Below are 17,940 nucleotides of genomic sequence, written 5' to 3'. Positions count from 1 at the left end.
AGTCCACGCTGACCAGTGGCAGTCTGAACAGTGGCCTGTTTAGGAAGAGGGGGGGTGAAGGACACAGTGTAGGGTCTGTAAGTACCAGCACGGGAGAGACGTGCCTGACTCTAGAAATTAAAGTCGATATTAAACTAGTGGATGAGCCAGGAAAAAATTTCTACCCACATAGTTCCTGTTGCGTATGTGACCTGGAAAAATACTATTTGAGACATTAGTAATGTATTTGTTATTTACAAACTTTTAAATGCTTTCTAAGAAAGGTGAATACAGGTAATTTGTGGGTTCTTTGCTTGCCAGGCTAAATGATGTGTCAGGATAGAGAAATTGGGAGATACTGTAATTACTTCACAGGCTAAAAGCTGGGTGGGGCAGGGTAGACAAAGAGGCCTCCTGCCTTCTTTTCACACGTCTGGTGCACTCCAGGAAGAGCAGACACCAACGTAGATGATGTAGAAGTCAGCCTGAGAGAACTGACGATGGATTGCTAAACCCCTGTGCTTCCCGTCTCTGGTGGGCCCTGGGACCCACATGCCTCGCTGTTCCCCAGGAGGCAGAGATCTCTTTCGCCCGCGCTCCTCTCTGTGATCGGTCGCCAGCTTCACTTTCCTGTCCTGCCTCTCTGCTCCTTGTCACCTGCTGCGGCTTTCTTTGTGGTCACCCCTAGTCTCCATCAGCCAGGCTGCTGTGTGGCTCCTACCCACTGCCATGCCTGCTACCCACTGTCCTCTTTTCTGAACTGGCTGCACTTGAGGAAAGAGCTACCCTCCAAACTGTCAGCCCCGACTATCTGCTTCAATAGCTCCTTGTGGTCTGTCTGACTTGGGGCTGACACGATTGTGCTGATAATTATAAGACAGTGGGCACTAAGGTCATGACAGAGGGAGCTCTTCCACTGGCCAGAGCAGTATTAGCAAGGAGAGGGATGGAGATGAGAAACTTTTAGTGGGGATTGTCATTAAATAGTTTGCTGTGTAGTATGTAATTTAACCCTATCCTCTGTCTTCCCCATGAAAATCTGCAGTAAAATTCATTCACTCATCAGTGCTTCAGGAGTTGGTTTTCTTTAGTTGGAAGCAAGAATTGATTAGTCTTGCTTCACATTTGGAAGAGATGAAATCAAAATCTTCCCAAGGGAAAAACATGGTTCGGTGCCTGTAGCTCAGTGGTTAGGATGCCAGCCACCTGCACTAAGGTAGTGGGTTCGAACCCAGCCAGGGCCTACTAAACAACAATGACAACAATAACGAAAAAACCCCAAAATAGCCAGGGGTTGGTGGGTGCCTGTAGTCCCAACTACTGGGAGGCTAAGGCAAGAGAATCACTTAAGCCCAAGAGTTTGAGATTTCTGTGAGCTGTGACGCCACGGCATTCTACTGAGGGTGATAAAGTAAGACTCTGTCTCAAAAAAAAAGGAAAGAAAAAGAAAGAAAAACATAGGTAATATTTATAAGAACCGGTTTAGGTCCTGGAGGACACTAGGAAGAAGATGAAGAAACAAGTGGGTTAGGCGTAACTGGTATATCTTTTGATCACACCCTAAACTTTTCCTTTGTAACCAGCATTTATCACACTTTTGATTATTTAATGTGTTTCCTTGCTAGATTGCAAAGTGCTTGTGACAACTGTTTAGGATATTTGATAAAGATCTGCATAAAGAAATAGGAAAGTGTGTAAACCTTCAATTATCTATTAGACTTCTTATTGAGAAGGATAACCTGAGAGTATTCAGGATTTTTTACTGTACATATTTCCAAGTCAAAAATAATGCAAGATGGGCCAGGTACAGTGGCTCATGCCTGTAAATCCAAGCACTGCGGGAGGCTGAGGCGGGGAAAGATTGCTTGAGCTTAGGAGTTTGAGACTAACCTAACCAACAGTGAGACCTCCATCTCTACTAAAAATAGAAAAACTAGCTGGGCATTGTGGCGGGCACCTGTAGTCCTAGCTGCTTGGATCACTTAAGCGCAGGAGTTTTAGGTTGCTCTGAGCTAGGCTAATGCCCTAGAACTCTAGCCTGGGGCAACAGAGTGAGACTCTGTCTCAAAAAAACCCATATATGGTATATTTTATGACAACTGCCTTTTCCACCTCAATGTTGAGAATTCCTGTATAATAAAAATCCTTTAAAATACCAGTAGAAAAATAGATGTAAACTGTCCCCAGTGGATATATAAGAAGTTCTATTTTCCTATTTGGATAGGGAATAGGGTACTGTGGTTAACAAAGTTACTCCATTTCTCATGCAGAGCTGTCCCAACTTTTTCCATCACAGTCACATAGGATATCGCAGGGAGGTGCTCAGAGCCGTTGTGCTGTGGACCATGCTGCTTCTGAACATCCTGCTTATCAGTACACCAGGGGTGGATAAGCATACTGTACAAAGGACTCGCACCAAGATCAGGATTGAAATATATTAATATGGATGCTGTAGCTCGAGAAGTCTGATCACGGACATCCGGGGTCTGGCATGGTGGCTTCTGCCAAGAGCATGCCAAAAGACACACAGACGACGGCACCAATCCTGAGGGATTTGGAGGTCACAGACTATAAGCCGAGACTTATAAGTCAGATATCGAAGTTTGCCTTCTGCAGTGTGAGCAAAATACTGATGACTCAAAAATTTGACTGGCAATCCAGTGTCCGTGCTGACCAGTCTTTTCCCTCTCCTCCCCCAGAAGTTTATTAGATATTTCAAGACAAAGAAATTAAAACCGTTTGTCATTGCTGTAGTCAGGTCCTAGATTGCCACCTGATGGATACTGCTTAACAGCCCCAAACTATAAACTTAATTAAGTCTTTACAGAAAAAGACATCTACTTCTGCAGGAAAATTAGCAGTTCCTTGGTTAAGTGTTGATTCAGCTACTGGTAGACAAGGCACATCAAAACCAAAACCCCCAAACCAAAATAGACCCCTAAACTGTGTCTGTTTTCGACTTAAATAGAGACTCCAATTTCCCTCACAAGGCCCAGCTCTATGGTACAGAGGCCTGCTTCCCAGTCCCCAGCTATAGAAGCAGAAGTTCCTGCAACATCAGTACCTCAGAACGCTCTGATTAATCCATCTGTGATGGGGTCCAAAACATTCTTATCACCATAATATGATGTCATGACAAGATCATCAAATGCATTGAAATAAAAAGTGAACGTGATGATGATGTGATAATTTGTAATCTAGCTTTTACGCATGCAATACGTATACTTGGTCCATTGTTCTAAAATTAAACATGCATGCTGAATGTTTGCAAGTTGTGCTTTAAAAAACTTAAATAATATTCAAAAGTAAATATAGTTAGCATAAGCTTTTCAATTGAAATATTAATTTTCTTTAATAGGATTAGAAATGGTTTTTCATCAGCCTTTAAGTGTAAAAATATCAAATTGTCAAAAAAATAAGAAAAAGGAATGTTGCAGGACTTATTGGACATGTTGGGGTAATGCTTAACCTTCCAGATGAGGGAGCTGTCAGCTAAAGGTGACTTCCCCAGGACTCCAGGGCCTCGGGGCTGAGGCTGAGTGGCCAGTACCTACAAATCTATCCAACACTGCAATATAAGAACATCTGTAGAAATATTTTCTATTTCATTAAATATCCAGTGCTGCTGCCCTGTATTGGTACAGAAATGACAATAACTAAGGTTAAGAGAGAAGCCTAGATTTGTGAAAGTGATGGCATTTAGTAAGATCTTAATTATTCCAAATAGTAAAACAAAGAAAGGAAAGACATGGATGGCCTCAGACATGTCTCTCTGCAGACCAGAGCTGCACAGGAAACTTTTATGAAGTTAAGTCTTTAGAAAGTTTTACAGATGTAAATTTTGCATGTAGTTACAGTATTTGCTGGAGCTATAAGCATCTAGATAACATTTCATTCATCGTCTTTAATTAACTGACGGCCTCCACTTCAGGGGATTCACTCTGGTCGCTCAGTTGCTAAGCATGAGGTGTTTGTACGTTTGTAAGGGGCCGTATGCTTTATGCTGTTTTCAGGCAAACTTCAGGGAAATGCCATCCAAAGTTTTCAAGGCATCATTTTTTTTTATTGAAAATACAGTGGGCATTCTAAAGAGGAGGGTGCCAAATTCAGTGCAGGCACCGAGAGCTGCAACAGCATCGGTTCACCAAGCTTACAGCCAAAACATGCCTCCAGGGAAAGTCAGAACCCCATGACCTCCTGGATTCCTACTGTTTGCTTGCTTTCTTTCTTTGTTTCTTTCTCTCTTTGTCTTCCATCTCAAAGCCATCCCATTCAGGCCACTATCATTCCCCACCTGAATTATTACAATAGTGACCCCACTGGTGCCATGCTTCCTCTCATTTCTGAAACTTTAAGTGTGTTCCAACCTTACTTTGGCATGCTCTTCTTCTCTCACCCCCACCTCTTCCATAGTGACCACCTCCAGGTTGAAGGCTCAGCTCAGATTTCATCTCTTCCGCCTCCTACAGCTAACTCAAGTGCTTCTCCTTTCTGCCTGATAGCATTCTCACACTATGCTAATTAGTCATCATGGTACAAACCACAGCTTTAATGTAAGCCTGTAAGGCTATTTGGCCCTATGCTCCTTGGAGGTAGAACCTATGTTCCCATTTTCTTTCTTTCTTTCTTTTTTGAAACAGAGTCTCACCCAGTCACCCTGGGATTGAGTGTCATGGTGTCATAGCTCACAGCAACCTCAAACTCTCTTGCCTCAGCCTCCCCAGTAGCTGGGACTACAGGCACCCACCATGATGTGTGGCCTCCCAGAGTGCTAGGATTACAGACATGAGTCCCTGTGTCTGGCCTCATTTTTCATCTGTGCATCTTCAGCACCTAGTAAGCTCAACCTCCCCAATGCTGCAGACACCAGGAGCTCAACTTCCCTAATGCTGCGGCCCTTTAATACAGTTCCCATGGGTCATGACCCACAGGTTGAGAACTGCTGATGTGATACAATATTAATTGATTGACAGACTTTTTCTTATTTGTTCTTTTAGGCAACTGTATCTTACTCAAGCTGCTGGACTGGAAGGGCTACCTGAAGAAAAGCTTTTGGAGTCAGACTCACACATAGGTATTATTTTACTGCAATGTGATGATTTTTTTCAAAATACTTATTTTTCAATTTAATAAACACTTATCTATTATGGGCAGGTGCCCCCCACACAAGGAAGAGATACACGTCAGCTATGGGTAGGGAATCTGTGGCTTTCTGATTTCAAGATTGTTCTTTTTTAAGCACCAAAGGAGGCAAGAAAAGCTTCATCTTTCTGGGCTGAGCCCCTTTTAATAAAAGGATTTGTTCTGTAAAATTTGTATTCAGTCGAAAGGCCGCATTTGAGGATCTAGAAGGCCACATGTGCCCTTAAGGGCTGCAGGTTCCACACCCAGCATATCTCCCCTCTCTAGTCCCATTTTCAAATCAAAGTCACCATGTTTCACTTCACAACGAATTAAATAAAGGCCAGGCACAGTGGCTCACGCCTGTAATCCTGGCACTCTGGGAGGCTGAAGTGGGAGGATCCTTTGAACTTAGGCATTCAAGAGAAGCCTGAGCAAGAACAAGGCTCCCATCTCTACTGACAATAGAAAAATTAGCCAGGCATTGTGGCAGGTGTCTGTATTCCCAGCTGTTCAGGAGGCAGAAGCAGAAAGATTACTTGAACCCAGGAACCTGAGATGGCTGTGAGCTAGGCTGATGCCACAGCACTCTAGCCTGGGCAACAGAGTGAAGCTCTGCCTCAAAAAAACAACCCCCCACCCCCCCACCCCCCCCCAAAAACCAGTGAATTAAATAAATGCTGGTGGAGAGGGACAAGGGAAGGGGTGTTGTCTACATTGGCAAGGTTTGGAGCCCGGTGTAACTAACCAAAATGCCAACATACACGTGTATTTCCAATGATTACTGTAACTTACTAGCTACCGAAGGAGCTATAACTCAGAGTTTCTAACCATGGGACTTCCTATTTAATAGTTAAATTGTACATTTCTAACTCTCTAAGTTCTTTCAAATTAAAAATGTGGCAAAATACATATTATGTTTTTACTTTATCTGTTCAAAATGCACACATAATTGATTTCTTTGTATCCATCCCAGATAAGAGGTCCAGACTGCAGCAGAGCACAGAAGGGAATGCAGACATGAGGAGCTCCTCCACCGAGAGCTCCCTGCATCTGAGCCCTGCGGACAGCATGAGATACATCCAGTCTCTGAGGGCACAGGAACAGGACAGTTCAAGCACAGAGTGGTGTGACATGAAATACTTACTGTATGAGGATGAGAGGGATTTCAAGGTAAGATTCTTGAGAACAACTCTGCTGAGAAAACGACGTTTTGTTGATTAATGGAGATAATCTATAATATGAATATTAAAAAATTCTATTTGCTAAGATTAGTGAAATTGGTCAACAATTTACATCTCTCATTAGATACTATTTTTACTCTTACTGTTGCCCAATTTGCTACATATATTCATTTACAGACCTCCACTACTAGCATACAAAGTAAGTTATACACATAATGCTGTATCGTACATAATCCCCAAACCCAGTGGTTCATAACAATTATTATTTATTCCCTCTCAGGCCTTCTGTGATTAGGAATTTGGGGAGGCCTCCGCTGGACAGTTCTCACTGAGGCTCCCGGGTGGTTGAAATCAGCTGATGGCTGGAGCTGCACTTGTCTATAGGCTTGACAGGGGCAAGAAGCTCCACTTAACAGGCGGCTTACTCATAACACCAGCAAGCTGAGGCTAAGCTTGGGGCCGCAGTTCCTCTTCACATGGGCCTCTCCACGGGGCAGTTTGAATTCCCTTTGTTAGGGTCCCTGCCTTCTCCCAGGGCAAGCAGATCCAGAGAGCAACATGAAAGCTGCAGGGCTTTGTGGGGCTAACCTTGGAAGTCAACATGGTCACCTTCACCATATCCCATTGGTTGGTGCAGTTACAAAGTTCCTCCCAAGGGAAAGAAACACAGCTCTTGCACCCTGATGGAGGCGTGTCTGCATCACATTGTAGGAAAAGCATGCAGGGCCACCTTTGGAAAGTACAGTATGCCACAGAGGCCATTAGTCAAAACCTGGAGTATAAAACATTTAAATTTTAAAACCTCTTTTTGGTCCACAAAAACCTAAAAATACAACTACCATATGGCCCAGCATTCCTAAATGTTGGGTATACATCCAAGGGAAGGGTATTGGGTAGTTCAGAAAGATGCCTGCTCTACCATGTGAACTGCAGCTCTATCCACAATAGCTAAGATTTGGAATCAACCGAAGCGTGTATCAGTCAATGAATGTGTAAAGAAATTCTGGTATACATGCAAAATGGAATATTGTCTAGCCACAAAAGAATGAAATCCTCCATTTGTAACAACATGGATGGAACTGGAGACTGTTATATTAAATGAAATGAGCCAAGCACAGAAAGACAAATCTCCTTGGGTTCTCACATGTAGCAGCATCTAAACATGAAAATATGTCTCCTCACAGGGACAGAGAGGAGAATAGTGATTACCAGTGGCTGGAAAGGATAGTGCGGAGGGGGAGATGAATCAGAAATGGTTAATGGGTGCAAAAATATAGTTAAATAATGAAATAGATTGAGCAATATTTAATAGCACAACAAAGTAACTATAAGCAACAATAAGTTAGGGGTATACTTTAAAATAACTAACAGAGTAGGACTGAAATCTTTCTAACACAAAGAAAGGGTAAATATCGGAGAAAATAGAAACCTTATTTACCCTGATTTGATTAGTTCATATTGTACACCTGTATCAAAACATCACATGTGCCCTATAAAGATATCCAACTATTACATACCCATAATAATTAAAAATTTAAAAATTAATAAAAACCCTCTTTTTGGTATACTTTAATCACCCCCACAGCCACGCCTTGCTATTTTCCTTCTCATTACTACCAAAACCTTCAAAGTTCTCAAATTTAAACTCTGGTAGAAGAAAGAATGGTGTAAGAAGGTGGAGGAAACAGACCAACACAAACCATTTTAACAACAATGCAGTCCTTACTACCACCAAGTGACCACAGAAAGACTAAAGTTTAGGTCTCTCTGGCCCCAAACATCCCCATGGGCATGATTCCTAGTATGTTACGATGATCTCAGGCTAGTAGATAATTGTGTACAAAATCCCCAAATAGTATACCATTTGGTTGAATGAAAGACCTCTGACTTTCCATACGACTTTTTCATGTGGTGGAACTGCCATGGCTATCGTACATTATTTCAAAGTCTTCCTCTAGACAGTTTTGAAAGGTGTGGTAGATCTCATCAATTTGTATTTCTCCTATCTTACATTTATTCTAGCTCTATAAATAGATATTTTGAAAGCTAAATACAATTATAGGCATTTTTGAGAAATAAAACACCACCTTCCTTTTTCATTCTTTGAGTCTCCTAAATTTGAATAAACGTTTACTGAGAAATCCACAACGTGCCAAGCACTTGTTAGATGCTTGGGAATTTAAGGGGACAATAGGAAGAAATGAAATCTCAGAGACACCTGTGTGGCAGATTTTACTTTCAAATCGTTTTATAGGTTCATAGAGACAGATTCTAAAAGCCAACAATTACTATGTAAGAGGAAATGTACTGCCTGTACCCATCGCCCTGACAGGTCTGTAACTTTATTATTGCTCCTTAGCACTTGATATAGGACCTGGCACTCAGAAAGGGTTTGCTGAAGTGTTGAAGGAATTTAAAAGCAAGAATTATGGCTTGGGAGGCTTCTCAGAGTAAAGGACATCGGGTAGGGCATGAGTTGATGTCAAACCAGTTGGGGGTTGGCTGTGGAATTTCATATGAATTAGACTTCTAATCCTGATTGCCGGTATCTTAGACTATAGTGTGGCAGAATGCAGTAAGTTTTATCTACACAGTAGCCTAAAATCTTGTGAAAAATGTGAAATTCATAGAGAATTTGGTCAGTATTAGTATATTCATAGTCAAAGTGGCCTCTGCAGGGTCTTTCCTTTTGTTCTTGAATAATGTGGAAAACTCTGCTGTGCTTATATCCTGGCCAGCAGAGGGCTATGTATATGCAGTCATGCACTATAAAACATTCTGGTTAGTGGCAGACTGCATATATAATGATGGTCCTGTTCAGATTGTAGCAGAGTTGAAAAATTCTATTGCCTGGTCACACTATGGCCATTGTAATATCATATTGTAATGTGTTGCCTTTTCTACGTAGATCTGTTTAGACTCCTGAATATGAATGCACAGCATTGTGTTAGTTACCTGCACTATTTGGTACCGTAACATGCTGTACAGTTTTGTAGATTCGCAGTGATAGGCTCCACCATACAGGTTCATGCAAGTACGCTCTGTGATGTTCACACAATGACAAAACAGAATCACGATGAGTTTCTCAGAATGTATCCTTGTCAAGCAGCACATGCTACACACCCAAGGCTCTTCCACAAGTTCAAGAACTCGCAGAACATCTATCCCCCCACTCTAGCCAGTATCCCTTCTCCTTCAATCCGAGACACAAGCCTGCCAGCCCTGCTGCCTGCTCTGAGACACCATGCCTACTGTGTATGCCCTACTGTGCCTAGAAATTTACTGAGAGTTCTGGGGCTTTTATTATTTTATAGTGGCTCTCACATTTTATGCATTATACACCATTCAGGCAATTAGAAGGGCAATGAAATCTTTGAGACAAAGGCCAACTATAATAAAGAAAACCTAATCTATCAAGGCCGGTAAGTCACTGAATAACCTCTCCTGTTCTCTTCTCTGTCTGTTCACCATAGGATTATCAAAATCTGGGCCCCCTGGGAGTGAAACTCATGAGTGTGAAGAGCAAGAAAATGCCCATTCATTTTCAAGAGAAGGAAAGTCCAATCAAATTCTATGAGGATGTCAGGAGCTCAGGAAACCGCATCACATATAAGATGGTGAAGTCTTTTCTCTAAGACTGATTGCTGCAAAGTAAAAACAACTTTTCCTTATAAATGTTCTTTAGAAACTGAAGTGTATCAGTTGCCCATTTTACTTACACTTTGGCTTATTTTTAAACCAGTTGTCATTCTTAAAGGTCATAATTACATTTAAAATCAAAGTTCCAAGTATTCAGCTATTCATTTACTTGCATGACATGAGTGACCAAAATGAAAGTACACTTTGTATTTCTACATTGAAATATTTAGAGGCATCACAGTAGGTTCAAGGTGGTTTCTGAGGCTCCATTCCATTTAACAATTCACTGATTAGGCTCGGTGCCTGCGGCTCAAGCAGCTAAGGTGCCAGCCACATATACCTGAACTGGCATGTTCAAATCCAGCCTGGGCCTGCCACACAACAATGATGGCTGCAACCAAAAAATAGCCAGGCATTGTGGTGGGCGCCTGTAGTCCCAGTTACTTGGGAGGCTGAGGCAAGAGGATCGCTTAAGCCCAGGAGTTGGAGGTTTCTGTGAGCTGTGACGCCACAGCACTCTACCTAGGGCAACAGCTTGAGGCTCTGTCTCAAAAAAAAAAAAAAAAATTACTGATTAATTTACTATGATTTCAATATGAAATAGTTCCATTATAAATATTTTTATGGCTAGGCACGGTGGCTTCTGCCTATCATCCCAGCACTTTAGGAGGCCAGAGATGGGGAATCACTGGAGGTCAGGAGTAGAGTACAGTCTGGAAAAGATGGTGAGACTTTTTCTCTCTACAAAAAAAATAAGAAAAAAAATTAGACAAGATAGTACATGCCTGTAGTCCCAGTTTCTTGGGAGGCTGAGGCCGAAGGACTTCCTTGAGCCCAGGTATTTGAAACTGCAGGGAGCCATGATGGCACCACTGCACTCCAGCCTGAGCAACAGAGGGAAACTCTGTCTACTAAAAAAAAAGAAAAGAGAAAGAAAGAAGCAAACTGTCAAGGATCTGTATGTAGATAATCCACAGTGATATACAAAATCCCAGGATTTAAGAGTGAATTTAACAAGGTCACAGGATACAAAGTCAATAATTAAATATCCATGTATTTCTTTTTTTATTAGTTCCAATTTGATATTGACATTGTATTGTATTTCTTTATACTAGCAATAAACAATGAAAAATAAAAATCTTAAATAATATTATTTAAGATAGCATCAAATGAAATATAAGCAAGATTTTTATGCTAAAGACTGCAAAACAGAAAAGACTTAAGTAAATGAAATAAACACCATCATGAACTTGAAGACTCAATATTGTTAGGGTGTCAGTTCTTTCCACATTAATCTATAGACTCCATGCAATCTCAATCAAAATTCCAGCAGCCTTTTTGGAAAGAAATTGACAATCTATTGCTAACTACTGTGGAGATTTATAATGTAGGCAAAGAACCTACTGTAGCCAAGAAAACCTTGAAGAAAAGTAAGAAAAAAAAAAAAAAAGGCTATCAGATTTTGAAATTTACTATAACGTTTTAGGGATTAGGACCATATAGTTTTGGCCCAAGGATAAAGAAAATGTCCAGTGGAACAGAATAAAGTCCAGAAATTATACAGTCCACGCATATACAGTCACTTGGTTGCCAGTACAATTCAGTGGAGAAAAATGTTCTTTTTAATAATAAATGAAGAAGCAACTGGATATCTGCTTGGGAAGAAAAATAAACCTTGACTCTTATTTTATGCTACATACAAAGTCAATTGGGGGGGGGGGCATGGTGGCTGTAATCCTAGAACTCTGGGAGGCCAAGGCAGGTAGATCACGTAAGCTCAGGACTTTGAGACTAGCCTGAGCTCAGAGGCCCCATCACTAAAAATAGTTAGGTGTTGTGGCAGGTGCCTATAGTCGCAACTACTTGGGAGGTGAGGCAAGAGGATCACGTGAGCCCAAGAGTTTGAGGTTGCTGTGAGCTGTGATGCCAAGGCACTCTACCAAGGGCAACAAAATGAGACTCTGTCTCAAAACAAACAAACAAAAAAGAAAGAAAATCAAAGTCAATTGAAAGCCAGGTGCAGTGAGTGGTATAAGCAGATATTCTCAGCCGCTCAGGAAACTGAGACAGGAGTTTCCGTGGAACCCAGGAGTTTGAGGTTAGCCTGGGAAACATTAAGGTCTCAATTCTTAAGAAAAAGTTCAAAATGCATCAGAGACCTACATATGGAAGGGAAAACAATAACAATTCTAATAGAAAATATACAGTATCTTCATGACCTTGAGGTAGGCAACACTTTCTTAGACATGCCATTAAAATCAGTAGGCATCAAAGGATTGATCGAAGTTGGACTTTGAAAATTAAGACCTCCTTTCATCAAAAGACACCATTATGAAACTCAAAAGGCAAGCCACATATTGAGAGAATATATTTCCTATATATGTATCTAACAAAATCATATCAAAATATATGTCTATAGGTCTGTAGAAAAAAAGGTATTTTAGAAAAAATGGGCAAAAAACTAGGCACTTCAGAAAGTATAATATATTCTTTTTTTTATTATTGAATGATAACTATGTACCTTAATGCACTTCTGGGGTACAGTGTGGTATTTTCACACGCAATCCGAAACACTTCCATCAAACTGGTTAACATAGCCTTCATGTCATTTAGTATAATATATTCAAATTACTAAAAAAGGAGGTCATTCTTACCATTGGGGGAAAGCAAATTAAAACTACAAGATACCACCGGAATGGCTAAAATGAAAAAGTTGAAGAAATTAAATATTTAAAAGAGTGCAAAGCACCTCAAACCCTCATACACTGGTGGAGGTGTAAGTAGACGCAAATACTTTGGAATATGTTTTGACAGTATATATTAAACATACCCCATGATACATAGCAATTCCCCTGTGGCCTTATATTCAGCCGAAATCAATGCTTATGTTCACCAGAGGACATGTACGAAGAAGTTTCAAGCAGCTTTAATGTCAAAAACAGAACAAGCATATTAATCTATGACAATAGAAGTTAGAATAGTGGTCTTCTTTGTGGTGAGTGGTGGACTAGGGTGGGATCTGAGTTAACAGTTAACAGGGGTGTGCTCACTTTGTAAACATTCATCATGTAGGACACTTAAGCTTTGTATGCATGACAGATGTGTACTTCAAAAAGGTTTCAAAAACATCGTCCCCCAGATACCCATACCCTAATCCATCCTATAAAGTGACAGTGTGTGAAGACCAGGCCAATGTCCTGCAGTGACAGGCAGCAAGAATGCTTCCTGACAGGAAGGCAAAAGTCTCCTTAGGGCAGATTTCCAAAGATGGACAGAGACAGAAATGGCCTTGCGGAAGGTAATACAATGTAGGTGACCTGCCAGTTTTCTTTTTTAAAAGGGTAAACTTCGCATAGATAAGATGTATCTTTATTTTTCTTAGAAAAAAAAAAAAAACCTTTCTGACTTTCCACTGGGACAAATCAAGGAGCTTCTAGTAACCAACCCAAACTGCCCAGGTGACAGCCCGCTGCTGTCAGCAGAAACTGACATTGGTTTCCTCTCACAATTGGAAAGTTCAGATGGAAACGAGCTAGGCCCAACATGGTAGGGTTCCTGCATAATTTGCTATTGTGGCACTTTCTCCTCACAGTGTGAATCTGAATCAGAAAAAAACGTATCAAATGACTAAAAGTCTTGTTTGCTGCCAAGAAGATAGCAGAGTTGAAAAGGCATCATTTGGAAAAGGAAAAGGAAAGACTGTCCTTTCCTCATGTCCTTTCCTTATATCATTTCTTGTGTTCAGCATGTGCAGAATAGCAGTGTCTCTAAAACAAATCTGCAGGATTTTCTTAACAACCCAAATTCTGAACAGTATACAGTGGTAGCTTTGTTAGACACCTACATTGCAGAGAAAATCTCAATAAAGTTGTATCCCTGTGAACTTCCTATCAGGGTCACTCACTCAATAAAGCCTGTATGGAAAGAGTCCTTCCAGCCAGACACTGTGTTGAAGGTTTTAAGGATGCAGAATCAGGGCGGTGCCTGTGGCTCAGTGAGTGGGGCGCCGGCCCCATATACCAAGGGTGGTGGGTTCAAAACTGACCCTGTCAAACTGCAACAACAACAACAAAATAGCTGGGCCTTGTGGCAGGCGCCTATACTCCCAGCTACTTGGGAGGCTGAGGCAAGAGAATCACTTAAGCCCGGGAGTTGAAGGTTGCTGTGAGCTGTGTGATGCCATGGCACTCTACCGAGGGTGTCTCTACAAAAAAAAAAAAAAAAAGGATGCAGAATCAAATCGCCCTCTTCTTCAAGGAGCTCAAGGTCCAGTCAAGAGAACATGAGCCAGTCCTGCTGCTTTCCGTCTTTAGCGGTAACAGAGATGCCAGCAAGGAAACGGGGGAGACAGGACCCTACTGTAGGTGGTGGGTAGAGCTACCGTTTTAGTTCACATTGTTCTATTTCTAGCACCTTTAGAAATAGATTTGGAAAAAGGAAATTAAATCAAAATGATTTTAGAAAGTTTCTATGTAGGCTCAGTTCTCAGAATAAGCAAGTACGTGAGTTTTGCAAGATTGGGGTGGGGGGCAGGAGCAAGGTGATGCCAGTTTTAGGCTCAGGCTAGTAAATTGCTTACTTTAGATCCAGAAATTAAAATAGGCCTGATGAAATTAAGGAGGTATATAGAGTATAAAAAAGCACATGCTCTGGAGTTAGGCTGGCTAGTTTGCCCTGTGGGCAGTGACTTAACCTCTTTAAATTCTAGTTTCCTTGACTTATGTCATGGGACCCAATTCCCACAGTATAGGATTGTCTTAAGGTTTGGAAAGAAAGTACATAACCTGCAAATAGTAGACATGCAATATATGGCAGCTAAAATAATTATTTAGAGACACTTAACAGTAATCCCTGAAGATTCTCTGGAAACTAGCCAAAGACATGTGGTTATCTTTGTAGTGGAGTCACATCCAGATGCACAAATCAGTGTCTGTGTCTAATCCATTGTATGGTGTGAGGTGCAAATGAGTCAAGCTGGGCTCTCCACATTTTAAACATTTGTATTATTTTTAATTTTTATAGACACATAATAATTGTACATAAGTACAGGGTAACTATGTACTTTTTTATCTAGGGGATTGCTCCATCTTCTGGGGCGAGCAAATCAGCTGCCATTGGGGATGAGGGAGTTGTCTGAACCTACAGGCTCCAAGAGGCCCCCACCCTGAATCTGCTCATCTACATCAGGCTGTAAATCCAATTCTAAGATTCTTACATATAGCGGGGAGGGGAGTGCATGGGCATTTTTGTCTCCTTTTGAACCCTGTAGTCAGACACTAGAGCGATTCAGAGAACAGAGAGGCTAGGGTACTTTTGTGGCAACAAGGGGCTATTTGTTAAAGGCCTGCTTGGCCCTTGTTTTACTGGACTTCAGCACAACAGTTCCCTGTATTTTTCTTGGAATAAACTGGCTTTTGCACTAGATAACAAGGAAACATGCCCTCATGCTTTCTAAATATTAGTGACTTTAACGTGATTAAGTATTGCCATTTCCTATTTCTATGATTTCGTGAAGCTCAAGTTCCCAGAAAGGTTGCCTTTTTTTTGACGATGGGCCTTTTGGTTGATTGTTTCAGGTTGTTCTGTGCTTATGATCAGAGTAAGTGCTAAAAACCTTCAAGATACTTCTAAGCAGTCTTTAAATAGTACTGTTTTCAAATTTCCAGCACAGCAAATGAGTGACTGCAGATTCAGATATCCTGGTATATGGTTTTGTCAGCATTTCTCTCCCCAAATCCGTGTCAACTCCGTGACCTCTTGGCTTTTGGGTTACTGCCACCTTTTTGCATAGTTTCAGCTATAAAAATACGCTAGCCTTTGCAACATTTCCCTTTTAGGAGGAATGCAAATTAACTGTGTTAGAGCCCCCTCTTTATGACTAGTCTGAGGCCAGTGAGTCATTTTTACCTTAAAGCCCTCAGCCACTAAATCAGAGGGATGGCGTACCCTGGCCTCACTTCAGGTAATAGTGCAAATATTAACCTCAGATTTTTGATGTTCTTTGTCTCATATTTACATTATTCATTTTCTCCTAGCAACTTAAAAAGGTGCTATTTTTAAGCAACTTGTTTGCTATTCATGTAAAAATGTCAATGTGGTATGACTGGACCTAAAATTTGTTGAGAATGTACATATTTTTTACGTTTTGTAACATTTACTCAGCACCAGCAGTTAGGATTTGCCTACTTTTCATTTTTTAAGCTCTTCACATTTTTTGGTATTTGTTTTCATTGAGACATTTCAGTTCTAAACCTCTTTTTTCGGACTTCTCAGATCTAAATTTAGAATCCATGACAGTAGGGTTTTGCAGTCACAGATCACAAAGTTTTACAAAATTAACGATTCTTTTAATAAATTGTATGACTGTGGCAATGGTTGCTATTTTACTGTCAAATCTATCCTCCCTCCTTCTTTTATAATAATGCATTCATTTAGTTGTCCTAGCTGAGTACATGGTCACCCAGATTAAGGAATCTATTTCCTAGCTTTTCTGTTTTCAATAGCCAGGTAGAAAGTTTTGGCCAATGGAATGTGAACAGAAGTTGTGAATAATTTCTGAGTTATCTTTCCCGTCCTCACCCTCCTCTGTCTGGCTGCTTGGAATATGGCTACGAGGTTCAGTCACACTGGATTATGAAAGCCAGAGTGACACTTTAAGGACTGTGCAACACCCAGACACCTAACACCTGAAAGTAAATACCTAGCAATCTCGCGGGCCACGCTGTCACGTCAGCTCGAACTTTCTTGAGTGAGCGAAACTTCTATCGTGTCTGAATCATTGTCAGTGTACGTTTTTGTCTGTACACAACCAAAACTAATCCTAACACAGAGACTAACTGAATGCTTACCTTATGAGAAAGTCCGTATTTTCAATAGTAAAATGTAGTGTTGTTAGGTCTGCTGGAGGCTCCCTGGTCCCGGGTTTCCAGTGTCTGGAATGAGCACTGGGACCAAGTCGAGCTGATGACAGTGATCACAGACACAGAGCGATCCCACACAAACAGATATTACAGGAAGAAGAAAGCAGCTATACAAAGTGGCAGAGAAGAAGGAAGCTGCACAAACAACAAAGTGGAAACACATTCTAGAGCAGTGCTTCTCAATCTTCCTAATGTCGCGACCCTTTAATACGGTTCCTTTTAGAGTGACCCCCCAACCATAAAATTATTTTCGTTGCTACTTCATAACTGTGATTTTGCTACTGTTACGAACCATAATGTAAATATCTGACATGCAGGAAGTATTTTCATTGTTACAGAGGGGTCACAACCCACAGGTTGAGAATCGCTGTTCTAGAGAGGGGAATGGGCCAGGCTCTGAAAGTGGAGAAGACACCACAGTCTGAATTTGCACACTCACTAGTTTGTCCTGCTTTTCTTCCAGTAGGATTGGTTGTCATTTCCCGCCTTTGCAGTGACTGACAGGACGGGGTTATATAAGTTTCCCTTTCCACGCGTGCATCTTTGCCAGAATCCTTCATGACAACTCCACTCATGCTGTGCTAATTAAATGGTAAAGTGCTCCGGGTCAGTTAAAGGTCACCAGGAATTCCATATGATGATGATATTATGTTCCCAGCAGAGAAGAGTTCCCATCCACAATTTGGTACTTAGCCACAATTCAGTCCCCCCCCCCCCCACCACTTACTTTCATGCCAACTGTTTGCCCTTCACAGACCTAACAGTCTCCAGGACATTAAATAAAGGCTGGGTAAGTAAAACATTCTGTGCTAAAAAGGGAAAAAGGGCCCAAATACAGGGTGTCCATAAATTATGTTTGTGTGCAATGTGAAGTAAGTCCATAAGGTTTGTGTGCAGTAAACTTCTTTAAATTGCGCACAAACCTCAGGGACACCCCATAAATTAGAAAGTATCTGTAGGCATCTACAAGTACTAAGTATACTTACATGAGGAGCTGTTTTCTTTTTTTTTGAGACAGAGCCTCAAGCTGTCCCCCTGGGTAGAGTGCTGTGGCATCACAGCTCACAGCAACCTCCAACTCCTGGGCTCAAGTGAGT

General features: G+C 41.2%; 1 protein-coding gene across 1 annotated transcript in view; it reads left to right on the top strand.

Annotated features, from left to right (window-relative positions):
* CCDC83 (coiled-coil domain containing 83) overlaps positions 1 to 9,919 on the top strand; it is a 45,071-nt gene extending 35,152 nt beyond the window's left edge. Inside the window, exons 8-10 of the mRNA XM_003780848.1 lie at positions 4,977 to 5,053; positions 6,077 to 6,273; positions 9,758 to 9,919. Coding sequence (XP_003780896.1) covers positions 4,977 to 5,053; positions 6,077 to 6,273; positions 9,758 to 9,919 — 436 coding nt within the window. The remainder of the gene's footprint in view (positions 1 to 4,976; positions 5,054 to 6,076; positions 6,274 to 9,757) is intronic.
* The last annotated feature ends 8,021 nt before the right edge of the window (positions 9,920 to 17,940 follow it).

Source organism: Otolemur garnettii, unplaced genomic scaffold, assembly GCF_000181295.1.
Source record: "Otolemur garnettii isolate 467f Iridium unplaced genomic scaffold, OtoGar3 scaffold00001, whole genome shotgun sequence".
In the NCBI taxonomy this organism is placed as follows: Eukaryota; Metazoa; Chordata; class Mammalia; order Primates; family Galagidae; genus Otolemur; species Otolemur garnettii.
This window is presented reverse-complemented; position numbering and strand designations above follow the sequence as displayed.